This window comes from Doryrhamphus excisus, chromosome 7, assembly GCF_030265055.1.
Source record: "Doryrhamphus excisus isolate RoL2022-K1 chromosome 7, RoL_Dexc_1.0, whole genome shotgun sequence".
Classification (NCBI taxonomy): domain Eukaryota; kingdom Metazoa; phylum Chordata; class Actinopteri; order Syngnathiformes; family Syngnathidae; genus Doryrhamphus; species Doryrhamphus excisus.
Genome location: NC_080472.1, coordinates 22,873,065 through 22,900,466, shown reverse-complemented (window position 1 = coordinate 22,900,466; position 27,402 = coordinate 22,873,065). Strand labels below are relative to the sequence as shown.

General features: G+C 48.2%; 2 protein-coding genes across 11 annotated transcripts in view; one reads left to right on the top strand and one right to left on the bottom strand.

Moving 5' to 3' along the window:
• sgca (sarcoglycan, alpha) lies at nucleotides 1-22,777 on the top strand. 4 transcript variants are annotated; one of them, XR_009130378.1, is made up of 12 exons: nucleotides 1-142; nucleotides 234-362; nucleotides 463-614; nucleotides 686-752; nucleotides 875-1,073; nucleotides 1,140-1,314; nucleotides 1,402-1,610; nucleotides 4,013-4,039; nucleotides 4,114-4,296; nucleotides 4,368-5,239; nucleotides 5,371-5,465; nucleotides 22,717-22,777. XR_009130378.1 is itself a non-coding variant. In XM_058078232.1 (10 exons), the coding sequence occupies exons 1-10, from the start codon at nucleotides 106-108 to the stop codon at nucleotides 4,396-4,398; spliced, it is 1,209 nt and encodes a 402-aa protein (XP_057934215.1). In that variant the 5' UTR covers nucleotides 1-105; the 3' UTR covers nucleotides 4,399-5,749. The 4 variants fall into 4 exon arrangements, 1 of the variants encoding a protein (XP_057934215.1); XR_009130376.1 differs by having other exon boundaries at nucleotides 4,368-5,465; XR_009130377.1 differs by lacking the exon at nucleotides 22,717-22,777 and having other exon boundaries at nucleotides 5,371-5,749.
• col1a1b (collagen, type I, alpha 1b) overlaps nucleotides 5,947-27,402 on the bottom strand; it is a 30,816-nt gene continuing 9,360 nt past the window's right edge. For 4 of the 7 annotated variants that reach the window (XM_058078145.1, XM_058078147.1, XM_058078144.1 and 1 more), the window contains 54 exons: nucleotides 24,779-24,885; nucleotides 24,360-24,590; nucleotides 22,702-22,829; nucleotides 18,488-18,562; nucleotides 16,614-16,805; nucleotides 16,103-16,122; nucleotides 15,982-16,011; nucleotides 15,641-15,733; nucleotides 15,474-15,545; nucleotides 15,335-15,379; nucleotides 15,205-15,258; nucleotides 15,071-15,124; nucleotides 14,943-14,996; nucleotides 14,814-14,867; nucleotides 14,685-14,738; nucleotides 14,552-14,596; nucleotides 14,425-14,478; nucleotides 14,283-14,327; nucleotides 14,149-14,202; nucleotides 13,941-14,039; nucleotides 13,818-13,862; nucleotides 13,645-13,743; nucleotides 13,509-13,562; nucleotides 13,324-13,431; nucleotides 13,178-13,231; nucleotides 13,003-13,101; nucleotides 12,893-12,946; nucleotides 12,719-12,817; nucleotides 12,587-12,640; nucleotides 12,456-12,509; nucleotides 12,325-12,378; nucleotides 12,195-12,248; nucleotides 12,068-12,112; nucleotides 11,892-11,990; nucleotides 10,924-11,031; nucleotides 10,728-10,835; nucleotides 10,328-10,381; nucleotides 10,193-10,246; nucleotides 10,014-10,121; nucleotides 9,874-9,927; nucleotides 9,744-9,797; nucleotides 9,501-9,662; nucleotides 9,319-9,426; nucleotides 9,140-9,247; nucleotides 9,003-9,056; nucleotides 8,825-8,932; nucleotides 8,693-8,746; nucleotides 8,505-8,612; nucleotides 8,378-8,431; nucleotides 8,189-8,296; nucleotides 7,832-8,114; nucleotides 7,556-7,746; nucleotides 7,225-7,467; nucleotides 5,947-7,100 (listed from right to left, as the gene is read on the bottom strand). In XM_058078145.1, the coding sequence (XP_057934128.1) occupies nucleotides 6,954-7,100; nucleotides 7,225-7,467; nucleotides 7,556-7,746; nucleotides 7,832-8,114; nucleotides 8,189-8,296; nucleotides 8,378-8,431; nucleotides 8,505-8,612; nucleotides 8,693-8,746; nucleotides 8,825-8,932; nucleotides 9,003-9,056; nucleotides 9,140-9,247; nucleotides 9,319-9,426; nucleotides 9,501-9,662; nucleotides 9,744-9,797; nucleotides 9,874-9,927; nucleotides 10,014-10,121; nucleotides 10,193-10,246; nucleotides 10,328-10,381; nucleotides 10,728-10,835; nucleotides 10,924-11,031; nucleotides 11,892-11,990; nucleotides 12,068-12,112; nucleotides 12,195-12,248; nucleotides 12,325-12,378; nucleotides 12,456-12,509; nucleotides 12,587-12,640; nucleotides 12,719-12,817; nucleotides 12,893-12,946; nucleotides 13,003-13,101; nucleotides 13,178-13,231; nucleotides 13,324-13,431; nucleotides 13,509-13,562; nucleotides 13,645-13,743; nucleotides 13,818-13,862; nucleotides 13,941-14,039; nucleotides 14,149-14,202; nucleotides 14,283-14,327; nucleotides 14,425-14,478; nucleotides 14,552-14,596; nucleotides 14,685-14,738; nucleotides 14,814-14,867; nucleotides 14,943-14,996; nucleotides 15,071-15,124; nucleotides 15,205-15,258; nucleotides 15,335-15,379; nucleotides 15,474-15,545; nucleotides 15,641-15,733; nucleotides 15,982-16,011; nucleotides 16,103-16,122; nucleotides 16,614-16,704 (4,158 nt within the window). In that variant the 5' untranslated portion in view covers nucleotides 16,705-16,805; nucleotides 18,488-18,562; nucleotides 22,702-22,829; nucleotides 24,360-24,590; nucleotides 24,779-24,885 and the 3' untranslated portion in view covers nucleotides 5,947-6,953. Of the gene's footprint in view, nucleotides 7,101-7,224; nucleotides 7,468-7,555; nucleotides 7,747-7,831; nucleotides 8,115-8,188; nucleotides 8,297-8,377; nucleotides 8,432-8,504; nucleotides 8,613-8,692; nucleotides 8,747-8,824; nucleotides 8,933-9,002; nucleotides 9,057-9,139; nucleotides 9,248-9,318; nucleotides 9,427-9,500; nucleotides 9,663-9,743; nucleotides 9,798-9,873; nucleotides 9,928-10,013; nucleotides 10,122-10,192; nucleotides 10,247-10,327; nucleotides 10,382-10,727; nucleotides 10,836-10,923; nucleotides 11,032-11,891; nucleotides 11,991-12,067; nucleotides 12,113-12,194; nucleotides 12,249-12,324; nucleotides 12,379-12,455; nucleotides 12,510-12,586; nucleotides 12,641-12,718; nucleotides 12,818-12,892; nucleotides 12,947-13,002; nucleotides 13,102-13,177; nucleotides 13,232-13,323; nucleotides 13,432-13,508; nucleotides 13,563-13,644; nucleotides 13,744-13,817; nucleotides 13,863-13,940; nucleotides 14,040-14,148; nucleotides 14,203-14,282; nucleotides 14,328-14,424; nucleotides 14,479-14,551; nucleotides 14,597-14,684; nucleotides 14,739-14,813; nucleotides 14,868-14,942; nucleotides 14,997-15,070; nucleotides 15,125-15,204; nucleotides 15,259-15,334; nucleotides 15,380-15,473; nucleotides 15,546-15,640; nucleotides 15,734-15,981; nucleotides 16,012-16,102; nucleotides 16,123-16,613; nucleotides 16,806-17,687; nucleotides 17,893-18,487; nucleotides 18,563-22,701; nucleotides 22,830-24,359; nucleotides 24,591-24,778; nucleotides 24,886-27,402 lie in introns of those variants that run through there. The other 3 variants (XM_058078148.1, XM_058078149.1, XM_058078143.1) reach the window with 2 other exon arrangements.

Sequence of the window (27,402 nt, the reverse complement as noted above, 5' to 3'; positions counted from 1 at the left end):
CACAGATGCCCGCCTGTGGTCATGAGGAAGCGGGGGTGTCCAAAATAACTCCGGGCAAGTCTTTTTACTGTGCACTTGGAGCTGTCAATCACAGGCCAAAACAAGATGGCAGGCTGCAGGAGCTGGTTGTTCTTTCTAACAGGCAAGTTTCTCCAAGCTTGTGTTCCGTATGACATCACCCACGGGTGCGCTTTGATGACTTGGAGGTTCACATTTTGGGACTTCTGCCACAGCTTTTGGCGCGGCCCTGAGTGCGGCGCACGCGGAGATTAAATTCACCATCCCGTCGGGGAAGTTCTTCACCTATGAGCTGATGAGGGAGACGTTCCAGAGCGACTTTGAGCCCTTGTCCAAACTCTACGGTAAGACCCCCGGGTCCGGTCCTGTGGTAGCTGTTATCATCATGGGGTCTCAGGCGTGCCTCAGGGTTTTGTCTACTGTCATGTCCTTGTTGATGTGAAGCCGAGCGCTCGTACGACGACCCCATGGTGTTCAAGTGCAACAAGCAGAGCTTCCCCGACCTTCCCGAGTGGCTCCGCTTCACCCAGAGGCATCCCTACGATAGCGGCTTCCTGTACGGAACGCCGACGTCTCCCGGGAAGAGTTTCATCGAGGTACGGCGGAAGACGACTTGTGGTGACAGAGTATACTTTGCTCCGCTGAATCAATCAAACGTTTTTGACAGATTTACGCCGTCAACAAGCGAACCTATCAAACCGCCAGACAGATTCTGGTCATCAACGTGATTGCAGGTACCGAAGAAGACCCCCCAGGGGGCGCATTCTCGGCATATGTGCAAATATGCACATATTTATTATAATGTACCTCATGCAGCTTGATTCAGATATGATGGTGTTCTTCCTTGCCCCCCCAGGCGGCAGCCCCCCCTACCAAGCAGAGTTTTTTATCAAGCTGAGGGAGATTGAGAAGGTGCTGCCCCCTCCTGTTCAGGATGAGATAAAACACGACCTGCAGAAGCTGTGGGACACCGAGGCCTTGGACATCGTCAACATCTCCAATGCGCTGGACCGCGGCGGCAGAGTGCCCCTCCCCCTGGCGGGACACTTTGAAGGGTAACCACTTATTAACACCCCCACGACCCCCGGCTCTTCATCCAGGTAACGTCGGCTTTGTGTCAGCGTGTACGTGAAGGTGGGCTCCGAGCAGAACTTTTCCAGATGTCTCCTGAGGGTGCGGATGGCGGAGCATCGGGCCAAGTGTGCGGCGGCGCCAGGCGCCAAGGTCAAGGTCCCCGGGGGGTGCAACTTCTGCAGCATCCCCAGCAACTGCATCAGCTGGTGCCACACGGAGCTGGTGAGACTGGGAAGACCTGGATGGGAGTCACTCGGGTCCATGCGGGATATTTGACCTCCCCCCCCCCCTCTATGTCGCCTTCTGCAGTTTGACTTGAGTCAGCGGGAACCGACGCCACCTGCTCCCACTTTGGGGTCCGGCGTCTTGGAGACCGGAGGGGAGTTCGACCCCCCCGTGTCGCCCGAGAGCAGAGACTTTTTCCCGGACTACCTGGTGACGGTCATCGTGCCGCTGATTGTGGCGCTGGTCCTCAGTCTGCTGCTGGCCTACATCATGTTCGGGCGCAGAGAGGGCGTGTAAGTACCCCCACCCCAACACCATCACCCCAAATTCAAATCCCCAATATGGCTGTTTTTGGCACCAGCTGGACAAAAATTACACTGAAAGATCCTCTATACATATGACAGGACCACTCTTTTAACCACGTACTCCAAAAAATGCTTATCAAAGATCCTCTATACATTTGACAACAGTGCTGCGCTGTTTTCTTGAACCTGCGACTGCAAAAAAAGACGGTCAAAGATCCTCTATACCTAACGGAAGCACTCTGCTCTCTTAAAGCACCTACTCCAAAAAATGCTTATCAAAGATCCTCTATACATTTGACAACAGTGCTGCGCTATTTTCTTGAACCAGCGACTGCAAAAAAAGATGGTCAAAGATCCTCTATACCTAACGGAAGCACTCTGCTCTCTTAAGGCACCTACTACAAAAAATGCTAATCAAAGATCCTCTATGCATTTGACAACAGTGCTGCACTGTTTTCTTGAACCTGCGACTGCAAAAAAAGATGGTCAAAGATCCTCTATACCTAACAGAAGCACTCTGCTCTCTTAGGGCACCTACTCCAAAAAATGCTAATCAAAGATCCTCTATACATTTGGTAGCAGTGTTCTACTATTTTCTTGAACTTGTGATTGCAAAAAAAGATGGTCAAAGATCCTCTATACCTAACAGAAGCACTCTGCTCTCTTAGGGCACCTACTCCAAAAAATGCTTATCAAAGATCCTCTATACATTTGACAACAGTGCTGCACTGTTTTCTTGAACCAGCGACTGCAAAAAAGACGGTCAAAGATCCTCTATACCTAACGGAAGCACTCTGCTCTCTTAAGGCACCTACCACAAAAAATGCTAATCAAAGATCCTCTATACATGTGTTAGCAGTGCTCTGCTGTTTTCTTAGACTAACGGCTGTTAAAAAAGACGGTCAAAGATCCTCTATACCTAACGGAAGCACTCTGCTCTCTTAAGGCACCTACTACAAAAAATTCTAATCAAAGATCCTCTATACATTTGGTGGCAGAATTCTGCTATTTTCTTGAACTTGCAACTGCAAAAAAAGATGGTCAAAGATCCTCTATACCTAACAGAAGCACTCTGCTCTCTTAAAGCACCTACTCCAAAAAATGCTTATCAAAGATCCTCTATACATTTGACAACAGTGCTGCACTGTTTTCTTGAACCAGCGACTGCAAAAAAAGATGGTCAAAGATCCTCTATACCAAACGGAAGCACTCTGCTCTCTTAGGGCACCTACTACAAAAAATGCTAATCAAAGATCCTCTATACATTTGGTAGCAGTGCTCTGCTGTTTTCTTGAACCTGCAACTGCAAAAAAAGACGGTCAAAGATCCTCTATACCTAACGGAAGCACTCTGCTCTCTTAAGGCACCTACTACAAAAAATTCTAATCAAAGATCCTCTATACATTTGGTAGCAGTGCTCTGCTGTTTTCTTAGACTAACAGCTGTTAAAAAAAGATGGTCAAAGATCCTCTATACCTAACAGAAGCACTCTGCTCTCTTAAAGCACCTACTCCAAAAAATGCTTATCAAAGATCCTCTATAATTTGACAACAGTGCTGCGCTGTTTTCTTGAACCTGCGACTGCAAAAAAAGATGGTCAAAGATCCTCTATACCTAACGGAAGCACTCTGCTCTCTTAAGGCACCTACTCCAAAAAATGCTAATCAAAGATCCTCTATACATTTGGTAGCAGTATTCTGCTATTTTCTTGAACTTGCAACTGCAAAAAAAGATGGTCAAAGATCCTCTATACCTAACAGAAGCATTCTGCTCTCTTAGGGCACCTACTCCAAAAAATGCTAATCAAAGATCCTCTATACATTTGGTAGCAGTGTTCTACTATTTTCTTGAACTTGTGATTGCAAAAAAAGATGGTCAAAGATCCTCTATACCTAACGGAAGCACTCTGCTCTCTTAGGGCACCTACTACAAAAAATGCTTATCAAAGATCCTCTATGCATTTGACAACAGTGCTGCACTATTTTCTTGAACCTGCGACTGCAAAAAAAGACGGTCAAAGATCCTCTATACCTAACGGAAGCACTCTGCTCTCTTAAGGCACCTACTACAAAAAATGCTAATCAAAGATCCTCTATACCTAACGGAAGCACTCTGCTCTCTTAAAGCACCTACTACAAAAAATGCTAATCAAAGATCCTCTATACATTTGTTAGCAGTGCTCTGCTGTTTTTCTTTAAGAAAATTTGGTCAAAGATCCTCTATGTTGCAGGAGTCCTCGCTCTCTTAGAACACTTACTCCAAAAACGCTAATGAAACATCTTGGCTGTGTTGTTTTTAATCCATCTCCTGCTAAAACTGTAATGAAAGATCCTCTATTTGAGAGGAGTGCGTATTGGTGATGTAAAGGTGACCTTGATGTTTCGTTGCAGCGGAAAGAGGGACGCGAGAACCAACCAGTGAGTAAATCAAGTGTTTGCTGAAGTTGTTGCCGAAAGACGTGATGTGGAGCCCACCTGGATGAATCCCGCAGGATCCAGCTCTACCACCACCACACCATCCAGGACAACACGGACGAGCTGAGGAGCATGGCCGGCCACCGCGCCGTCCCCCCGCCCCTCTCCACGCTGCCCATGTTTGACAGCCGCACGGGGGCCAGGGCCACGCCGCAGCCGCCCTCCGACAGCCCCCGCGTCCCTCTCATCCTGGCCCAGCAGTAAGAACCGTCCTCGCGCTCCACAAAAACCGCATCTTTGAAAGACCTCACGCTTGTCTCCTCGCACGCAGGGAACCCTACAGCGACCCCCTGCCCCGGTGAGATGGGGACATGTTTAAACGCCGCGTTTCATGAGGTCATCCATCTTTTGCTCCTGCGTGGAAGTGGAGGAGACGCGTTTTATCACAACTTTGCTTTTGTGAGAGTTTTGTGTGGAGTTGTAATAATAAACACCATTATGAAAATTAGATGACCATTTAAACCATAAAGCAGTTTATAACTCTATATTTTATATTCCAGTCAAATTCCAATCATACTTCAATAAGCCGTTTTTTTTACTTCTTGTTTACACAAATTAGACATGTGCAGTCGTGAACGGGTCATTCACAACTGAATCGGTACTCACGGGTGTCTATGTCCGTTAACTCGTTCACTTACTCACTGCTAGCTTACAAAAGAAGGGGTTGTGGCACATTAGTGGTGGGCAAAAACGTTCATTTCAGTGAACCGGTTCATTCAGGAAAAAGATCCGTTCATTTCGTTCAATTGGTCGTTAGGCTGTGATCTCCCCCTGTGCATAGACCGGGTCAGCCGTGTCGAGTCAGTCCGTTCACTCATGTTCACTTTCGTTCCGACTCAACAGCCCAATAACACGTGATGACGAGTGGTGTGTCGGTCGTGAACGAACGGGTCAAAAGAACCAGTTCTTTTTTGTGACCGGAATGAACCGAATTTTTTTGACCCGTTCGTTCACGACCAACACACCACTATTGCACATTGGCCCTCTGTTGTTAGACGGTAGACTAACTTATCATCAATGAATCACTCATAAGAACTCGAGCGAGTACAAGGAATCGATTTTCCCGTCACGAACACTCGACACATTTCTCCATCTTCACCAAAATTAATAGTAAACCTCCACGAACGCCACGAGGAGCATTAGGTAAGTGTGTCGTTTTCAGTGTCTAAACACGATGTTATCAAAAAAGTATCTCAGACTATTCATGTAACTTGTAAAAAAACACAAGAAAATGGATAAATATAATAACTTACTTGTCACCTGCTGATCGTTAGGGCGGCCATTTTGATTTGATTGGGCAAACCGACAACAAATCCCATATCACTGGAACGCAGGTAGAGATCGTGACTGAAATGAAAGACACAACACGGTAAGACATCTTATAAATACAAAATATCTAATACTTTGACAGAAAGGTTGTTTTTACCACCAAAATCAACCATTAACCCAATCATTTTAAAAGCAAAACTCACATTCAATTTACCCTGAATTCCTTTTGCAACAACTACCGCACTTTGTCCACTAGAGGTCGCCAAAGTCGCTTCTTATTTTTAGGGCTGCAAGGTCCAAAGTAACAGTACCTGTTTTTACTGCTACTAAAATGTTCCCATTTATGAGTTTTGAGGCGAAACTTTATGGACATAAGGTGCTGTGTGTTTTGATCTTGGCAGGTGCATTTTTCCGCCTTAAATGGGCATTAATAAATGACTCTCAGTGAAAAACATTTGTCTTTGTGGGAAACACAAATGGCGCTGTTGTGGAAGAGTCGGTACCTGGACGACGTGAGGGGTTGTTCACAACAGTTCCAACACAGGACAGTGAAAAGCCGGCCACGGATTAGAACCACTTCACATGCTTTATTTCAGCACCCAGAAAAAAATAATTAAAAACATCTTGATTTATTATACATGTACAACATAAGTACACAATCTCCTTTTCAACCATGAATGTGGGTCTGCTTCTGGTTGTTGGGTTTTTTTTTTTTTTCATTGAGAAAACAAACAACATAAACAACAGGGCGGGAGATGTGTGCTTGCTTTTTTTTTTTTTTTAAGTGAAGATGACTTTTCCACAGCAGACAAAGAAAAGAATGAACACGGAACAAAACGGGCAGAAGAATGGAAAGTGTCACTTGCTTTTATCTACAATGACATGCGTTACAAACAACTGCAATGCAAAGACAACAAGAGTCAATTTTGTAGCACCAAAGCTTCCGCAGGCACGAGTGGTCAGAATGGCACCAACATTTGGAGCTCACTTTTAGCACCTTGACATGTTTGCATGCTTCACAATAGACTTGTGTTGCTGTTGTGTAAAATATAACCCTTTTCCTTTAAGAAAAAAAAAATAATGGCGGTGACTTCTTGTTAGGAGATAGCCATCATTACTTGGTGCGCTTTTTCGGTTTTGATCTTACGGTTCCCATGTGACAATTTTACAACAAGGAGACACGTCACACTTTTTACAATTTATTTAACACCAGAAAAATGGTACATATCATTTGTTGATTTTTAAAGTCCTTCCGCAGTGGGTGAAAAATGGCCAAAGTCACCTGCGTCTCATTTTTTTTTTTCCCTCAAACTCCAAGGGGGACATTTTACACAAGTTATATGTTCTTGTTGCCGTCGGAAACCGAGATTTTTTAGTTTGAAAGTGTCCTTGTGGAGAAGCAGTCCCGAAACGTCTCATGATTGGGGGGAAAAAAAAGAAAACATGGTGTCTTCAGTGGAGTGGTTTTAACAAGCATGTGGACCGATGGCGGCCGAATGAGTTTTGAATGCATAGAAAATCATATTTAGAGATGACTGCGAGAAAAAAAACCAACAATGTCATGTCCATATTTCTTCCTTTTCTTTTTTTACAAGAAGCAAACTGGGCCAACTTCGACGCCAAATTCCTGATCGGGGGCACCAACATCCATAGGAGCAATGTCAATGATTGGCAGGCGGGATGTTTTCGATGTCTTGTAGTCGATGACCGTCTTGCCCCAAGAGCCAGTGTGCGACTGCGGACACAAAGAAAGGCCACGCTCAGAAACACGGGAGTTTGACCGCGTGCGTGCCCGCATGCGTGCCCGCCCGTGTGCCCGCCCGTGTGCCCGCCCGTGTGCCCGCGTGCGTGCGACTTACCGTGCAGCCGTCCTCGTTGACGCTGTACGTGAAGCGGCTGTTGCCCTCGGCTCTGATCTCCACGTCGTTGGAGCCCTGGAGGAGCAGGGCCTTCTTGAGGTTCCCGGAGGCCGAGTCCATGTAGGCGATGCTGTTCTTGCAGTGGTACGTGATGTTCTGGGAGGCCTGGTTGGCCATCAGGCGCATGAAGGTCATCTGGATGCTGACATCCTCGGAATCAGCTCCATCGCTGCCATACTGGAACTGCAGGGTGGGACGGGGGGGGGGGGGGGGGGGGGCATTATTAGTTGTTGTCGGGCCTACAGAACCGGGCTAAAGGGTCTTCTCTCACCTGGAATCCACCGGTCATGGACTCGCTGAACCAGACGTGCTTCTTCTCTCTGGGGTTCTTGCTGCGGTACCAGTTCTTCATGGGGATGGTGGACTGGCTGGGGTAGATGCAGGTCTCGCCGGTCTCCATGTTGCAGTGGACCTTGATGGCGTCCAGAGAGGAGCCCTGGTTGGGGTCCACCCAGTAGGTGCCTGGAGGAGACGAGGCCAAGGTGAGACGGCCGTGGAGGAGGTCTTAGCTGCGTTGGGTTCTCCAACGTTCTCCATCTCCACTCACCGCTCTTCCACTCGGGGTGGCACATCCTCAGGTCACGGCACATGCGGGCGGGGCTCTTCTGGGTGCCGTCGGGGCTGCGGAGCTTCTCGATCCTGCTGGTTAGAGACTCCAGAGTGGAGTCCACCTCCATGTCGCGATCGCGCAGCACGTTGGGGTCGTCGGCGCGGTAGTGACCGCCGCGGAAGGGATCGGGGGCCTTCTCCTGAATGGGCTGGCTGATGAAGTCGAATCCACCGCCGGGAGCACCAGGGGGTCCGGGAGGTCCGGGAGGTCCAGCAGGACCCTAGAAGACAAAGCGAAGGACTTACAAACCTTTCAGGTTCAAGGTGGACATCGAAGAGCGTGCAAGGAACTTACAGCAGGTCCCATCTCTCCATTGCGACCACGAGGTCCAGGAGGTCCAATGGGTCCGGGAATACCGTTCATGCCATCCTTACCAGGGGAACCGTTAGATCCAGCAGGTCCCTGTGGGGCAAGAGTGCTGACTTAGATCTAAGTCTCTTAAATGGGAGCACATCTCCGGCTCTTAGGACAGAGTCTACTCACTCTTGGTCCGGCGGGTCCAGAGGCTCCAGCGGGTCCTCTCTCTCCAGCAACTCCCTGGAGAAGAAGAAGAAGAACCATCATGAGAATGTGTTCACAGTCTGAACCTAACAGTCCACCTGGCACTCACAGAAGGTCCGGGCAGACCACTCATGCCGGTGAATCCTCTGTGTCCCTTGTGTCCTCTCTCTCCGGCCTCACCGGCCTCTCCTCGGTCTCCCTTGGCTCCGGCGGGGCCCTGCAGGACAGACCAAGACCCATGAAGCCGACCGTGCGGCTCAGGTTCATACAAACATAACAGAAGAGCGAGAAACGTACGGCGGGACCACGAGCGCCAGAGGCACCAGAAGGACCAGCGGGACCAGCGGGACCCTGAAAGAGAAACGGTTCCAGTGTCAGGCCACTGCAAAGTCAGGACGGGATTTTGGGACAAGCCGGGACGGGACGTACAGGCTCTCCACGATCGCCAGTCTTGCCAGAGGGGCCAACAGCGCCGGGGGCTCCGGGAGCACCAGGAGGACCAGGGGGTCCGGCAACACCAGCCTCACCACGGTTTCCCTAGGAGACGACACAAGCGGTGAGACGGCTGTGATGTGACCAAGACGCCGTTCCATCGGAGGAAGCTTACCTTGGGGCCGGCGGCTCCGTCGCGACCGGGTGCACCATCGTGTCCCTGAGATCCCTGTGGAGGAGCGGCCATATTTGATTAGTTTGCTCGGGAAAGAACGCGGTCTTGAAGACCCGCTTTTAATCGACGCCGCTAACCTCGCGACCAGCCTCTCCGGGAGCACCAGCCAGTCCAGGAGGTCCAGCAGGTCCGGGGGCTCCACGCTCTCCAACGGGTCCACCGGGTCCCTGCTTGCCAGGCTCACCCTGAATCACAGACAGCGTTAGCAACATGCTAATGCTAACAGCCAGAGAACAGCGGGCTCCGGGACACTCACAGCAGGGCCGGGAAGACCAGCGAAACCACGCTCTCCACGCAGTCCAGGGAGACCCACAATACCACGCTGTCCACCGATACCTTGGGGTCCGGGAAGACCGGCGGCACCCTGTAGAGAGGGACACTCTGGTTCAGTTCCAGCCCATCCAGTCCGAGTCTTACTTTGCTTTAGAGAAGACTTACAGGGGCTCCATCAGAACCAGGGGATCCTCTCTCACCAGCAGGTCCGGCAAGTCCAGCAGCACCAGGCTCTCCGGCACGACCGGCGGGACCAGTCTCACCACGAGCTCCCCTTGCGCCATCTTTGCCAACAGGTCCTGCGGGTCCGGGGGCTCCGGCAGCTCCCTAGCGGAGACACGGAGAAGGTATCAGCACAATGTTCCTCAAATAAGAGCTTTCAAGAGTCCAACGGTGGAGGACACCTACAGAGGGGCCAGCGGGTCCAACTCTGCCAGCGGGTCCAGGGAAACCAGTAGCACCCTAACACAGAAGTCAAGTAGAAGAGGTCAAGGCTGGTCCACATTGCTTGGTCACACAAAGCAAGGTGAGAACTTACAGGAGGTCCAGCACCACCACGAGCGCCCTTGGCTCCAGCAGGACCAGGAGGTCCCTGTGGACGCAAATGTTTGAAGATGAGACCAGAAGCGGAATCTTCGGATCGTGAATTTGATGTGATGAAACTGCAAGTCCGCCCACCTGAGGTCCAGCAGCTCCGACGGGTCCGCCGGGTCCAGGAGCTCCAGCGTCTCCCTTGGGTCCGGTGTCACCAGTCTCTCCCTTGGCACCAGCCTGACCATCAGCACCCTGAATTGGGAGGACAAGACGTGAGCACGCGGTGCCGCGGCGAGACTCGGGGACAAGGCGGGGGTTCTTACAGGGGGTCCGGCAAATCCAGCAGGTCCGGCGGGTCCAGCCTCTCCACGCTCACCCTGAAGGCATGAAAGGTGACGTGAACCTCAGACATCATAAAGGTACAGTTGGTGAGCAGGTGCGGGTGAAGGAGAACTTACAGGGGAACCGCGGGGACCGGTGGGTCCAACAGATCCAACGGGGCCGGGCTCACCCTAAAACCACAAGCAGAGGAACCCAAGTTTAAGATCCAGCCATCCAAGGGCGGCATTGAGGGCGGGTGGGCACGGAGGGCCAGAGGTGGGGTGACTGGGGACGGGGTGACTTAACCCTTAAAGCGCCAGTCATGAGGTTCATACATGGTAGCAATGGTCTGTTGCTAGGCAACGTTTAGCAGTTGATGGCGTTTGAACCCCTCGCCATGACAACCCACAAGGAGCACATACTGGAGCCGATGCTTTGCTTCGCCGTGTTCGGGGTGGCAGGAAGGGGGCGTGTAGCAGGGGTGGTGGAAACGCCGGGAAGTAGTAATATCAAAAGGATGGCGTCCTATGGTCTTACCTTCTCACCCTGAGCACCAGGGGGTCCGGGGGGTCCAATAGCACCAGTCATACCACGGATACCGTCTTTGCCGACGGCACCATCGGCTCCCTTGACGCCGGCATCGCCCTGAGGGGAGAAGGTTCCCGCATGGCCGCGTTAGGACTTGATGACAAGATCATCCATGAAGAAACGGGACAGATAAAAAGCGTCGTACTCGTTCTCCCTTCACGCCAGGAAGACCTGAAGCTCCGCGCTCGCCGGGCATTCCCTGCATACCGGGACTTCCAGCAGCACCGTTGGCACCGGCAGCACCGGGCTCTCCCTGCACACCGAATCAATAAATATAGTCAAGGCAAATAAATATCGATATATAATTTACAGTGTGAATAGAACTGCATGGATGTCGAAATGCCTTTCCATCTTCATTGCTGTGTAATGATGTCAATGGATAAATTATGGAGAAATTATAACTATATATACTACAAAAAAACATCAATAATACAATAAACAAAAAAAACTATATACAGAAATAAATTGTATATAATATAAAAATAAATAAGGGGTGAAAATATTTAACATATAAATATAATAACAGTTAAAGTCACTAAAATCAAAACAAATACCATAAATAAATAAATAATAATATAAACATATGAATAGAATATGTGAGAAATAAATATGAAATCAAAATAAATAATATAGAAATAAACATTTAAAAGGCAAAACAATAAGTACATAAAAATATATTAAAACAAAATATATATAAATATATATAAAAATTAAAGTGCATAAAATATATGTATAAGAAATATATGTTGTATCATATATTTGTTGGAAAAAGTAAAAAATAATCAATAAGTAAAATAGATGTACTCGATAAAAATAATGAAAATTGGAGCTAGCTAAAGCTAGCTTGGTTGTCATTTAGCTGCAAACGTCTGCTGATGACATTTTAGCAGCGTGTCATTGAACGCACTTTTACGAAATCCAAGTAGACCAGACTTTGAGGATGCCAGGAGTTTTGACAACGCCACATAAGCTAGCTAGCTAGCTAGCTAGAAGCTAGCTAGAAACACACGCCTCCGTATTCTGGAACTTTTTCCCCACACATGAGGAGCTCATTTCTGGTAGCATAAGAACTATTTGACCTGCTTCTGACATTCCCGAGGGTCTCAGACGTACCTTAGGTCCATCGTTACCAGAGGGGCCAGGAGCCCCGCGGGGTCCGCTTGGGCCAGCGAGGCCAGGAGCACCACGCTCACCAGGGAAACCTCTGTCACCCTAAAAGAGAAAAGCCACGTGTGTCAGGACTAAGTAGACCCCGGGAACCAGGTTTAGCGGACATGCGGGACACTCACTCTTGGTCCGGATGGGCCATGAGGTCCAACCTCACCAGCAACACCCTGATGGGAAGAAAAGCGGTTCCTCATCAACACGGTTCTTGAGTATAAAAAGGAAGACTTGACAACTCTCTGTGACGCCTACCTGCTCACCAGGCTTGCCAGTCTCACCAGTAGCACCTTGGGGTCCAGGAAGACCCTGTACGAGGAAGAGAAGCAGTGAAAATCTCCTCACCAAAGACCTAACAGGTGGCAGGGATCTCCTCGGAACTCACCTGGAATCCGGGAGGTCCGGCGGAACCAATCTCTCCCTTCTCTCCAGCAGGTCCCTGAAGAGAAGGAGAACAAGCGATGAGTTTTATCTTACCGCTTCTGAACAGTGAGATGAAAAAGAGACGATACGCACAGCAGGGCCAGAAGGTCCAGGAGCACCGACGTCACCATCTTTGCCGGGGGCACCCTGAGAAGGAGAGAGACGTTGGCTTTCACGGACGTGCGGATTTGGACGTGTTCAGGTATGAAAATACGAGTACTCACCACGGGGCCCACAGCGCCAGAGGGACCTTTCTCGCCAGCCTTGCCGTTGTCACCCTGAACAAGACAAGAACATGTCAGCGTTTGAAGCACATCTCCCGTTTCAGGTTTGGACTTTCAGCGTCCGACACTCACAGCGACTCCCTTGGGTCCGGGGAATCCCATGACTCCGGGCTGTCCTCTGGCTCCAGCGGGGCCAGCGGGTCCGGGGCGTCCATCTTGTCCAGAAGGACCCTTTTAGAAGAGCATCATGTTGAACATAGACTCCACCGAGTGCTTCAAGGTTCTCCTGAGTGAATTTCCACTTACAGCAGGTCCGGCTTTGCCGTCAGCGCCAGTGCTTCCGGGGCTACCAGTCATACCCTGAGGAGAAATGAGGTTTAGAGAGCGGCCATCATCTGGAGCATCAGCAAACTCACCTTGGATCCAGGGGCACCGGGGGCACCAGGAGCTCCAGCTTCACCAGTGGCTCCCTGAGGTCCCATTGGTCCGGTGGCACCGCGCTCACCGGGGGCTCCCTGCCACATGAGAAGAAGCGAGTTAGCAAAGTCCATCGTCGCCTGGAAGCAACCTGCAGATGATTGACCGACTCACCTTGCCACCGGCGGCTCCATCAGCTCCAGGGAAACCACGAGCACCAGGAGCACCCTGGAAGGAGAAGCAGATCACGTCACTGGGTGCCCATCACAGTTTGGGACGGATGTTCTTGACGTGCATCACAGAATGAAGCAGCAACATACACGCTCTCCAGGAGGTCCACGGGGTCCACCGACACCGGGCTCTCCGCGAGGTCCTCTCTTGCCTTCCTCGCCAGAGGGGCCAGGAAGTCCCTGAACTCCAGCGGGGCCCTAAGGAGAGGATCGGGTCATTGTTGTGTCACCAAATAAGAGGAGAAATCCAGATCTTCGTATGTGTGGAAGCTTACAGTCTCTCCCTTGGTACCGGGCTCTCCTTTGGGTCCAGAGGGACCTGGGTCACCCTGTAGGAACCCAGAACCCACACCGTTACCATCGTACACGGGCCAAAACCACTACCACTCTCATCATCTGCCGACCACTCACGTTGTTACCCTTGGGACCAGGAGCACCAATGGCACCCTGACCTCCAGCAGGACCACGAGCACCAGGGAAACCGGGAGCACCAGCAATACCAGCAGGACCCTTTAAGGATATGGAGGTCAAATGAGGTCTTGATGTGGACTCAGGGGGTGCCAGATGTGATACGAGATACTTACAGTTGCACCCTTGGCACCAGGCTGGCCATCAGATCCTGGGGCACCCTACGGGGACAGCACCAACGCCAACATCACCGCCATGTTTCTTTGACCAAAAGTCCATAAAGTCCCGTCTTTACTCACGGCAGGTCCGGCAGCTCCCTGGGGTCCAGGGTTACCAGGCTCACCACGGGCTCCCTGAGGTCCATCGGATCCACGGCCTCCTTGGGGACCAGTCTCTCCCTGGTTTGGGAAAGAACACGTAAATATGGGACCCATTCATAGATGATGTCGTGATGTCATCACAAAGCGCCTCAAGTGAGGCAATAAACTTTAAGTCTGGGTGATTTACCTTCACACCAGCACCACCGGGGAATCCAGGGGGGCCGGCAGGTCCAGTAGGTCCCTGGAGAATGACGACGCATGACGTCAGCAGAGAAGCACGTGAACGGAACAAGACGAGCAGGTGAAATGCCAAATACTCACAGGGGGTCCGGCAGGGCCAGCGTTGCCATCGTTACCGCGAGCACCCTACGTCGGAGACATTCAAGGAAATAGTCTGGGAAGTTAGTTCCGGTTGGGATAATTCCGCTGTATTTGCAGTCATGGAATAGCGAGTCATGCTTACAGCAGGGCCGGCAGGGCCGGGACGTCCTCTCTCACCAGGAAGACCACGAGCACCCTGGAGAACGCAACGTTAGCATGAAATGACCTGAAAGGATTCATCCTGTCACGAGACAAGACTTAGGACCCACCATGGCTCCGGGGATTCCGTTCTCACCAGTGGCACCAGCCTCTCCCTGTCGACAAACCCCAGACAGATTTTCATCAAATCTGGAAAAGTTTGGGGATGGGATTCCATCCATTCCAACGGCGACTTCCTCTTACCTTGGGTCCAGCGGGTCCAGCATCTCCCTTGGCTCCATCCAGACCACTGAAACCCTGCAGACAAAATCATCAACGTGATGTCATCGCAGCAGCGCCAACATCACGGGCGTCACGGGGTCACCAACTCACTCTGTGTCCCTTGATGCCGGGAAGTCCGGGGGTTCCGGGGAATCCACGGGTACCCTACGGGAGGAGGGGGATTTGGTCACGTGAAGGATCATCGGCTGATCTGGGGGATCTGAAGGGGGGACCACTCACCTGCAGGCCAGGGGCTCCACGCTCGCCAGGACGTCCAGCTTTGCCAGCCTCACCCTATTGAGGCACGGGTACGAGGTTAGCATAATGCTACATAGGCTAATTCCTCTAACGGTCAACAAATCCCTTACATCATCTCCGTTCTTTCCAGGGGGGCCAGCGGGACCACGGGCACCCATGGGACCCTGCGACACAGGAGGACGGCAGTGTTACCTGGAGGTCGGTGAAGGTGTCTGAGGTGTGTGATGAGGTTTTGGGTACTCACAGAAGCGCCGGGCTCACCAGGCTCTCCGGGAGGGCCAGTGAAACCCTGAGGACCCTGTTGGACAACAAGACCAGAAGATTAACCAGACTTCCCTGTTTCAGAAGCAGACAGCTGATGAGGGGACACTTACAGAGGAGCCAGGGGGTCCGGGAGGACCACGGGGACCCATTGGGCCCTGTTGATGCAGATGACAAAGAACATCAGCACAGGATTGGAGGAAAACTCTTAAGAGAGTCCAGTCTAAGCTTAGCAAACAGGTGCTTTCATACCATGGGGCCGGGCATGGGGGGGCCACCGCTGGCCTTGGAATGGTCCACGTAGCTCATTTGAGGAGAGAAGTTCTGTGAAAAATCAGAAGAGCGAATACTGATCCAGTCTCCATCCAGGAGTCCTCTGAGACCACTTTAGCTAAAAATGATTTCATGGATTTACTCACTCCGCCAAGGCCAGGGGGCCCAGGGGGGCCGGGTGGTCCGGGAAGGCCAGGCTGTCCAGGGATTCCATCGTTGCCAGGAGGACCCATGGGACCCTAGAACAGGTCAGGTGGTCCATTAGTGAGTCATTTGCTACTAAATGTAATTAGAATCAATGACGTTACTGCATTCACTTAACGACACGTATGTCTCCTCCATGGACGTGACAACCTTTAGTGGTTAGCTTAGCATTAGCTTAATGCTCATGTCGCTTAGCATGTAAACAAACACATGCGAATGATAGATGCACCAAAGCCAACACGGCGACCACGGCATTCCAAAATACAAAGAATTCCAAACTCACCCTGTCTCCCTTGGGACCGTCATCTCCCTTCTGTGGTTGGGAAAAGACCAAAAGAGCAAAATAAGCAACAGTCAGCGTTTAATCCACATGCACCGTAGAAGATCAGTAAAAGGTCTCGTACCTCGCCGGGCATCTGGGGTCCTACGGGGGCAGAAGAGGGACAGAAAGGTCACACGCTGATCATCACGCCGTTTCAGCAATCAACAGTCATGCACGTCAGGAAGACAACTTGGGGATCATTCAGGGGAATAACAACTACGTTTCCTAAAATAAGCTGGGCTTAAATGCTTGCTCAATTTATACGCGTCTAGATTAGCGTTTTTTTTTAAACCAAAAAACGTGTCAAACTGAGCAGATGACAACATGAATGACAAACATGCTGACTAGGCACATTTGATGATGGAGCTTTACACATTAGCCAAGATGCTCCTCCATATCTCGGAAAACAAGCGGCGTCCTTATCCGGAGGAAAACAACATTACATGTACGGCCATGGAAATCCAAAGAAATTCCGAGTGTCTGTCTTTCCGGGCCCAAAGTGGTGCTCGGATTGGACCACAAGGTGGCGCCGAAAAAAAACCAAAAAGGCTAGGACACGAGCAGTGGAGGATGCGGAATGGGCAAGGTACCACCTTGGTCGGGGCAGATGGGGCAGCACTCCCCGTCTGGGATGATGGGGTCGGCGCAGTCGGAAGAGTCCTCGCAGATGACCTCGTCGCACATGACCGTGCCGCTGTCACACACGCAGATCTGGCACGGCTCCGGTTTCCATACATCCTTGTCGTTGTACGACTGTCCGTCTAGTGTGCAGCTGCCGAATGTGCCTGGGGGGGGGGGAGAAGACTGGGGGTCAGACGAGCATAGCAGCAGAAGACGCAAGTCGTAGTTAGCATCTCATTGTGCTATGGACAGCAATCCTTTAATGCACTAGCGCTACTGTTAATCAGTCAGGTTTTAATTTCTGGTTTAAAAAATAATAATAAAAATTAAAACAAAGTTCCAGCAGATGTGCTTCCATATATTCCAAACATGAAGTGTTTTTTTTATGGAATTATTGATTGCGGGTCAGACCTTGAAGAGAAAAGAGAAGACGTGGCGATACCAAGATTGGCCACGGAGGGGTGCTATTGTGCAACAAAACACGGCTGTGATTAATTGAGGTCTAGACTTTCAGCAGCGACGTCACACCTTTGCAATTTTTTCCATTGTCTCCCCCATACTTTGTTTGGCAGCTTTGGAAAACCAATTTGCCTTTTTTTTTTTAAAACTTTGTATGGCGAAGTTGGACTTTGGTGGATCTTTCCTTGCTAAAAATGAACCCAAGTCTTAAGAATCATAATGAAGACATGGCTCTCAAACAGCCTCATAAATCGACTTTAAGAGCCTTTTCTGCTAAGTGGCTCTCATATGATCCAGAACCTGTCTACGAGAATGCTGTTTTTGCTGCAAAAGCCAAACATGTCATAGGAGACGCATCTGCACCCCCCCCTCTCAGTAGGACGCGCACTGAGCGTGTATATGCACGCCAGCCAAGAAGAAAAAAAACACAATCCAGATGTGCACCAAATGGGCCTCCAAATGTTGAGAGACGCATCCAGAATAATGTGCTCAGCATCCTGTCTCTGGGGGCTGTGTCCAGTCCTGATGATGCCACCGCTTCATACCCCCCCCCCCCAATTAAAAAGGTGATAAAGTGAGATACTTACTATCATCCTCGCCTTGACCTCTCACCAAAAGCACAGCAGCGCTGAGCAAAAGCGCTAACCGAATATCCACAAAGCTGAACATGTCTAAATATTAGACATGTAGATTCTTTGCGACAGGGGGGGGTCCTCTTTTGTGTCTCCTCACACGCCACTCATACACGGTAGGGTCCGGTCTGTGTGTAACTCCAATCCAGACCCCAGCAGAAACTCCCTACTGCCTCAACAAATCACTTAGCTGGCTTTTTATATGCCCTAAACTTTTTCAGGGGTGGGTGGGGGGGAGGATCGGAGAGGCAGCCTTCCCGCCCCCTAGCGCACAGGGTTGGGTGGGTGTCTGCGAACATGTCAGAAAAAACCTTGCATGCTGATGATGAGGATCAGTGACTGACACATTTGAGCGCGTCGGCGGCGACTCCTCTTGCTGGCTTAGCCGCGGAGAGTGAGTCTCCGTCGGACGGACCGAGGTGATCTTGACGGTTTGCATGCACGCAGGGAGATCTCTTCACTTCAAACATGACTTCGCTCAGCCGCAGTACCGATCCCTTGCTTTTATGTGACGGCACAGAGACGGCTGATCCATGTGCGTAATTACGCACAACGGAAAGCATCGCTCTGCGATACAACAAGTAACACAAGCGATGGCATGAAACGCACCGCTTTCTTTAGGACGTGAAGAGTAAAGTTGCAAACGAAATAAAGAGCGGCTGAAGCTGACGCAGCCATGAGAGAAGAAGAAGAAGAAGAAGAAGAGAAGGGAGGAAAAAAAGCTGGCAGATCCACAAAGCAGAACGCTTGCTTACAATGTGGACACGTTGCAGCTTCTCCGTTTTGGACCACTCTGACCTTTCATTCTCTTCTCTCTCTTCTTCTGCTTCCTGCAAGCACAAGAAGGAAGATAGTACAACAGTATTGTACAAGTACAACAGTACAACATATCACCATGATATGCTGCCTTCTTATTATCAGCATTTGCAGTAAAAGTCATAGAGGAGCGGTACTGTAGAAGTAGTAGTACAAGGAGAAGGAGGAGAAATAGTAGTGGTAGTATTAGTTACATTAGTAGTCTCAATATTAGTATTCATGGTAGCAGACATCATCGCTGTAGATATGGTAGTAACGGCAGTAATAGCCACAGTAGGAGTCGTATCAGTAGTACTCAATAGTCGTCGTGTAGTAAGGTTAGTACTGGCATTAAGCAGTAATAGTAGTAGTGGTGGTGGTGGTGGAAGCAGTAGTAGCCATTGTAATTGATGTACTACAAGTCATCTGTAGTAGGAGCGATAATAATAGTATTATTCGCAGTAGTACTCATAAAAACAGTAGTGTTAGGATACTGGTATTAGTGGTAGCATTGGTAGTAATAGCAGTTCTTGCAGTAGTATTCAAAATAATAGCAGTAGTGGTAGAAACGATATTTGTTTTTAGAAATACTAGAGTTAGAGTAGTAGTAGTATTATGTATTAGTGCTGGTATTGATTAGTGGTAGTAATTGTGGACTTTGCATATGTATAAATAGTAGTAGTAGTAGTAGTATTGATATAAATAGCATTTCTCATAGTTGTAGTAGCAGTTGTTGCAAAGTATTGATAGTAGTAGTCATCACATTAGTAATTGCAGTACTAGTGGCATCAGTGATACTAGTAATAGGTGTTGCTGCAGTAGTAGTCATCATAATAGTAGTAATGGTAGCAGTTATATAGGTAGAAAATAGTAGTAGTAGTAGTAGTCACTTTTGTAATCTCAGGAGCAGTAATAGTAGTACTTGTCCCTGTTCAAGTTGTGTAGTTGTCAGTAGTAATATATGTAGTAGGAGTGGTAGAAGTAGTGCTAATGGTAGTCGCAGAGTGGTTGGCAGTAGTATTTGTTTTTGCATGCGTGTATTAGTATGCTCAATAATAGTAGTGTAGTGGTGGTTGCAGTAGTACTAATAATGATAACATTAATATTAGTAGTGGCAGAAGTAATGATAGTAGTTATGTATATTAGTATTGTTAATAGGAGTAGTGGTAGAACTAACAATGGTAGTCTTATGAGTATTAGCAATAGCAGTAGTAGTAGTAGTAGTAGTACACGCTGACAGCTGTCAATCTCCCGTCAGGGTGACACGCTACGCCGTCTGCCGAGTCCTGAAGATGGACGCTTGTCCATCCTTACGTTCATTCACACTTTCTGCCTGTGTATTTTGTCGACAATGAGGTTGAAAAAAAGTAGCGATTGTTGGCGTGAGTGATTGACAGGCATGTCATACGTATGATAAGGACGCCCCCCCCACCCCCCCCTCCCCCGCCTTCCATCACTAGCAAGAGTGCGGCACAAGCGGACGTGAAAAACGTCCACGAGTGAACTGGGGTTTAAATAGAAGTTGTAATTTTGTGCTCCGTGCCTCAGAATCCCGTCGCTGCCTTTCTGTAACAGATCGTTTTGTGGCCGCTCGTCGGGAGCGCGGCCCGGCCTCTTTTCTTTTTGGGCCGCATTCAGACCTGCAGAACATTCTAGCAGACTCCCACGGAAAACGGGAGCAGTTGGCCCCGGCCTGCTCAGGTGAGCGCCAGGCAGCTGAGCAGGTCCGAGTGGGACAAAAGCAGATGTGGGACAAAAATAACTGATCTGTGTCCACGGAGTCTTTGGAAGGCCATTCCACATTTGGACTCCTCAGCTCGTGGGAGAACATGGACATGCAAAATACCTGGACTTAGACCCAGGCTAGTAAGACTGCTAAGATAAATATTAGACCTATGCTTGGGACCCTGACATCGACTTAGAGTCTGACTGTAAACTTAGACAAACATAGACTCAGAATTATGCTCAGGGTTAGCTATAGACCGTAGACCACAGAGTCAGGCAGACACTGACTTAGACTTGGACTTTGACAAACACAGACCGGAGACTTACTGCCACACTAAGCTTAGACAATAAGAGAAAGGCTGTGACACAGACTTAGACAAAGACTTAAGATTTGAATCTTCGATTCTATAGAGTTAATCGTAGACGTGGACATACTGTACACCTTGTATTCTATGACTATGACCTTATCATAGAATACAATTTAGACTTAGACAAATAGTTAGATACAGACTTAAGTGTGCGACGAAGACAACAACAATGGATTTGGAAAGACTTGAGCTGTCGACAGAACATCAATGTAGACTTTGGTGTAGTCTTAGACATAATATACATAGAGGACATAAACAAAGACAAACAAATTCGACAAATTTTGGATTTGAGACAAAGTAAGTACAAGTCTTAGTCATAATGCAAGATGTAGATCTCGGCTTTGGCATGGACTCAGTCAGACCTAGGTTTATACATGAACACAGTCGGTGACTTAGTCGTAATGCAAAACAGCAATATAAGCTTTGGCACAAACGCAGTCATAGACTTAGGTTTAGACATAGACTCAGTCACAGACTTAGTGACTTAACGCAAGATGAAGACACGGTGGTATGACAAAGTTTTGGCACCCCTGGTCATTTTCAAGATTTTCCATTGTAAATCCCTGGTAGTTGGGATCAGCCATTCCAGGTAAATAGATCATATAGCAGACCAACACGGGGATAGATGACAAGTGGAATGAAGTTTATAGGATTTACAGAAAGCTTGTGACATAGAGCGGCTAAAAAGACTAAAAACTTGACATTCCCAGCAAGCCTGGAAGCGGCGGCGTGCGGCCTCGTCCACGTGTTTCTACTTGTAAGCGCCTCCAAAATCCAGCCCAGGGCTCCACTTCCCCCTGCAATACTTTTAGTATTAGCATTTAAATGTAACATTTTCATGTAGCTAACAGCTCTCCAGTCTGATGCCCAATAATAAACCTACTGTGCAATGAATACCTCTTTTACACAACGTATTGTCTTTGGAGGAGCTAAAACACAAAAAAAACCCCCAATATTTTCATGTGTTTTTCCCCCACAAGAAGATGTGCTAATACAAGTACAATGTTTTACCCGGGGTCTCGTGGTTAGCGCGCAGACCTCACAGCTAGGAGACCAGGGTTCAATCCCCACCCTCGGGCATCTCTGTGTGGAGTTTGCATGTTCTCCCCGTGCATGCGTGGGTTTTCTCCGGGTACTCCGGTTTCCTCCCACATTCCAAAAACATGCTAGGTTAATTGGCGACTCCAAATTGTCCGTAGGTATGAATGTGAGTGTGAATGGTTGTTTGTCTGTGTGTGCCCTGTGATTGGCTGGCGGCCAGTCCGGGGTGTGCCCCGCCTCTCGCCCGGGGACGGCTGGGATGGGCTCCGGCACCCCCCGCGACCCTTGTGAGGAAAAGCGGTAGAAAATGAATGAATGAATGAATGTTTTACCCGGAAACTATTTTTACATGTTTATGTTTTTTATGCTTAAATGTGTTTTCATCAAGTGTTGAGAATTCACAAAAGTGAAACTTTAATATAACCTCTGCATTATCATCTTTCACATTTTCTACTTTAAAATGTGTTTTATATGGTAAATTGACTTTCACATGTATAGTCTTCCCTCACTGTATCGCAGTTTGAATACCGCTCCCTGTGGTTGACTTTGAACTATTATTAGTCAACAATATAGAAATACAAGTTCTATGTAGTATGGTCAGTAATAATATGAGCCATGACATGACCCTCCACACCGCATAAAGAATGGCTACTCAGCCGAAATGACGTAGCTGAGACGCACATGCCATGGCCGAGACTGAAAGGAGAAAACGCTTCTCTTCTCATTGCGTGTGGAAGTGGTATTTTTTTTTGCCGTCTTTTCCCATCCTCCCCAGTCCGTTTGAAACACTTTTTCAGTTAAGAATAAGTCAATTGGAGAGGCTAATTAGTTTGATTTGATATGTCCCTGTAATGATCCTGAAGTGGTGGTGTAAAAGAATCATAGGTGACTATTGTGATGTTATTTCATGTCTGTAGTTCTCTAATGTTAAAACACATAATTTGAAAGTCAGAAACAGGATTTCTAAGCTTTAACTACAAAAAAAAAATACTACTTTGTGGAAATTCACTTACCGCTGTCCGCTGTCCGCTGTCACTTACCTCCTGATGATGCAGCATCACTAGGGATGGAGGATTCAGTTCCTTGCCCCACAGTACGACCACACGGAGGGGAGAGGACGGAGAACCGAACCAGCAACCTTCATGCCGGGAGATGACCGCACTACCACCTGAGGCATATTGAAGAGAGAAGGGGAGGGTTTTAATCTTATCTAATGTAATAATTGTAACAGTCACATTTATTGCAAATGATCAGAAATCTGACAACATCAAAGTCAATTTATGAATCATTGCCTTCTTGTCATTTCCGCCCAGGATGGTCGTTATGGGAGGTGGTGGACTAGCATGCAGTGTTAGGGATTGATTGACTCCTGATTGATGAAGGAATGGATGGATGAAGACCCAATACTTTTGTCCACGTACGAGCCGATGAGGCTTTTTCTTCCCAACGTCTGGTTTTCTTTTAGGCCTGGCTCTGTGCTCCATCCCAGCCCCCATCCAGCCACGCTCTCACTCTCTCTCTCTTTCCCATCCTAGCCTCCCCCCCCCAGTGCCGCAGACATCCAGTCAGACAGCAGAGAGGGAAAATATTACTGGATCCTTCCCTGGACTTTGAGATAAACGTGCAAGTCCGCTGGCAGGCTGCTTAAAAGCAGGCGGAAAAGAAGCAGCAGCAAATCACTGCTTGTTATGTTCTATGTTACTAACCTAGTCGTCAAAATCAGTGTTTTAGAACAATTTGATGATAGAGGCCACGAGTGAGCGTGGACGAGGGTGTCATATTTCCATGTTGAGAATATTTGCCTCACATTTTTATTATTTCACAACCAACATAATGTGTGGCATTGCTACTCTTTAGGCGGTGCATTCACTGCCGCTTTCTGGTGGAAGAATCCTCAGGTTTCTTTCCATTTCCAGTTGACCCACACACTCCCGCTCTGGTTTCTTTGGGTGCTTCGTCATTCCCAACATCTGGGAAAGTTAGTCAGTCGGGCGCTTTACAGCACGCTGCTGCTTTTAACCCTAAGTCTTCTTCTCTTCTTTGTCACCTTTGAGACGCTAGTTTCAAACAGTGTCCACAAGTGCAAAGAGGACATCTTCTGAGGTGGTGACGAGGTCGGGAGGGGGGGGGGGGTGTAAACTCAGAGATCCCATCTGGAAATGTGAGAAAGAAGGAGGGGCGACCGTAAGAGAGAGATAGAAGAAGAAAATAGCGCCACGGAGGAGCTTGGTGGACCTTCTCAGCGTTCTGTAGAAGGGGAAAGAACAGGTAGAGTCCCACTCAGGGAGAGAGAGTAGAATTGGAAAAACATCCCATCTGATGGATGACTCATGCGCTCCCGGAAAAAAGTTGCAGGGGCTAAGATCCGCTATTTCAGTCCTTTTATTTGGATTGTTGTCCCCGAGCCGTCAACATTTAGGTGATGGCTTAGTTGGACAACTGCTGGTTTCCAACATTTTGTGGGTTGCCCTTCTCTGTCCCAAGTGCACAAAGCAAGGTCCACAAACCAAATAAAGACACCATTTTGTCCCGAGGTCCATTTTGAGTTCACAGGTTGGCTCAGGTGGGGGTTGGTGAGGCAGGTTTTATACCATCTATTGTTTTTTTTTTGGATAGTTCCTTTAACTTTTATTCTGAAATGACAAAACACAACAAACACTTTTGCTCACTAACATGGACGCCATCTTCTACTGCTTACCCGAGGGAGCGACGGAGATGCAGCAGCCTCAGCGGGGAAGCCCGGGCCTCCCTTTCCCCCGGCTAGTTTGTCCGGCTCCTTTGGAGGCATTCCCAAGCCAGTTGAGAAACATTCTCTCCAAGGTGTCCTGGGTCTTCCCCGAGGCCCCCGCACTGGTGGGACGTGCCTTGAAATCTCCCCAGGGAGGTAGTTGTACTGTTTATCCCAGATACTGCTTTCGATTCCTAATACCTGCAACAAGAGCAAGGTGATATTACATAAGTTACGTTGTGGATAATTGTTAATTAAGCATGGGTGGTCCCAACCCGGACCCAATACCGGGTTGCTGAGTAGCAATGAAAGGTCCATAAAGCCATGTTAGGGGGGATTTGTTCACAGACAAAAAAACACCCAAACACTAACAGACGGAACAAGTCCACCTTTTTCCCAGATTTTTGGTCCAAATCATGAAGGACGACGTCTCTCGTCTTTATTGGGACGACAGCCCGCATCCCAAACATCCCACTGCTGGTCTCGTGGTCCCATACTGCAACAGCAACAAGCGCGTGTTAAGTCCATCAGTGTAACTGGCAGTCAGAACTGAATCTTTCCTTTTTTAAGATTCTATAGCAGGATAAATATGTAAGTTAGATAACACAGAGTCAATAATGGCTTCATGTGTTGCAGTATTCCATACAATCCAACAACATGAATTCAATACCAGGATGAAATAAAAGCCAAAATAGCCTGGTCTTCCATTGGCTTTAGTACAATTTTTGAGGCGCTGCAAGCGAAGCTCATCTGCACGCCATATGTGATGTTCGCTCAAAAAATACTCTCTCCGCAGCCATCTCACACTTCACCACCATCTTGAACACCTTTTAACGTGTAATATTTGTTTGTTTTTCCCGTCAGGACAAGATAGGAATGTTGTCCTTAATGGCTGTGTGTTTGTTTGTTTGTATTCCCAAGTATTCCAAAATAACATTGTTAAACAATTCACATTAAGTACTGTAGAAGGAGTAGGATTGATCTAGCTGCCGTGTCTTTTTTGGGATTTGGAATTTTTGGGAATTTTGTCTGTCAGCCACAATCCTGATATGAGACTTGAGGTACACAACATTACAACATTAATGAGGAATGAACCCACCTAAACTTAACCTCAATTGCCAAAGGGGGTACGTGAATGTGAATAAAACAATTAGCGCCAAACACTCAAAATTACAAGAATGCCTGAACGCCTCACAGCACGAGGAGACCGCAGCAGGAAGAAGACAAAGCGGCGAGTTCCTTGCTCTGTGGTGCATCATATCAACAAATAAGTATGTTCAATGATCAATTACGGATTAAGAGAGTTTTATCTTGAGTTAATTCATATTGGTCTTCCAATTAATCCCCACACAGCCCAATTTGGTATGAAATGAATATGCGGACTTAAAAGGGAACTGCACTTTTTGGGATTTTTGCCCATCATTCCCAATCCTTGTATGAAACATGAACACAAAATTTATTTATTTCCCTTTTCTACGCATTGTAACGCGAAAACACGGTAATTTCAGCTAGCTTACAATGCTGTCATTGGGATAGACCTATTTAGACTATGAAGCCCTCTTAAAAAAAAAACTCTAACAACATTGCATCATTTGATATACATGCTGCGATCATGCATTAACACGTACGCTGATGATGACGTTTGCTGTCAGCATTTTTTAACCGAGGGCTGGAGCGCACGTCTTGTGCTGGAAGACACAGCCATCCCAATGAGAGCGGACATCGTAAGTGTTTTATCGATGCTGCTGTTATTGAGGGAACTAGCATATGTAAGTATATGTATCAATATGCTGAGAAAGGAAGTTCGGTTAGTGTTTTAAATCATCAAAATAGGGCAAGATACTGCAACTATTACACGTTATCATCGTTGTACGTGTTAATGCATGATCGCAGCATGGGTATCAAACCATGCAACATTGTTAGGGTTTTTGTTACAGGGCTTCATAACCGGAATGGGTATATCCAAATGACAGCATTGTAAGCTAGCTGAAATTAACTTGTTTTCTTGTGTTATAATGCGCAGAAAAGGGAAATAAATATGTGTTCATGTTTCACAAAAGCAGTGGGAATGAGTGGACAAAAAAGTGAACCTTAACTTTATTCTAATGTGACCATGCAAAAGACACATTTTTCACCCGGAATTACTATGAAATGAAAGAACCAATGAATCATCTTCAATATTTGTAGTTAATTGACAGTGTGCAGGAGGAAGTAGGGGGTACATGGCTTCAGTAAAATATCTAAGGGGGCACGTGACAGCATCAAACATTAGGAACCACCACTCTAGATTCAAGATAAATCTACTTTTTGCTTGCAAAGATGTGAGATGATGAGATTCCAGATCAACTTTTGACTTATTCTGTTCCTCTGAGATGACACTGAGAACTCGGGTGCATTCTTCCCGGCGAGCAAACAACTTGTGAGCATGTGCAGAAGAAGCTGGAAGCTGCTGAGCACTTCAGGAGGAGAAGAAAAAAGGTGACCTCAGTAGAAAAGAATGCAGTGTGGTCTGTTCTCCCTCCCTCTCAGCATCTCGCACTGGCAAAAATGACTTTTTCCTTTTCTTTAAGTTGCAGCCGGTGAGAGAGGGAGAGCTTTGAGTCCTTTAAATAAAAGGCTGGCCTTCCTCCTCAATGTGCTGCCACGTTTGAGGCCTCCACGAGGCACAGGCAGAAGAAACCCTTCGCAGCCATTAAAGTGTGCCGTCTCTTGCAAGAATGCCACTTCTCTCCGACTAAGTAAACATTCGGCGATGACACCGGCTGATAGCATGCCTCACTTCCGATTCCTCCATTTTGTTTTTTTTGAGAGTGTAATTGCTCGCCCTCCTTTTGAAGTTTGCACCCCAAACTGCAGAAATCTTTTTCTTGCATGCTTTGTTTTGCATTAAGAGCAGATTCCATGCACGGTGAAACATCCCGGTGCCTGCCACATGTTGGAAAACCAACGCGGCTGCAGCACCACGAAGACGAGGAGGAGGAGCTGAGATTTATGCTCGCCTCCTGGGTCACCC

Excerpts from the sequence above, each read along its gene's own strand:
- sgca (XM_058078232.1), top strand. The coding sequence starts at position 106 with ATGGCAGGCTGCAGGAGCTGGTTGTTCTTTCTAACAG. Across the intron at positions 753-874 it reads GGTCATCAACGTGATTGCAG|GCGGCAGCCCCCCCTACCAA; the intron begins GTACCGAAGAAG and ends TTGCCCCCCCAG. Across the intron at positions 1,315-1,401 it reads GCTGGTGCCACACGGAGCTG|TTTGACTTGAGTCAGCGGGA; the intron begins GTGAGACTGGGA and ends CGCCTTCTGCAG.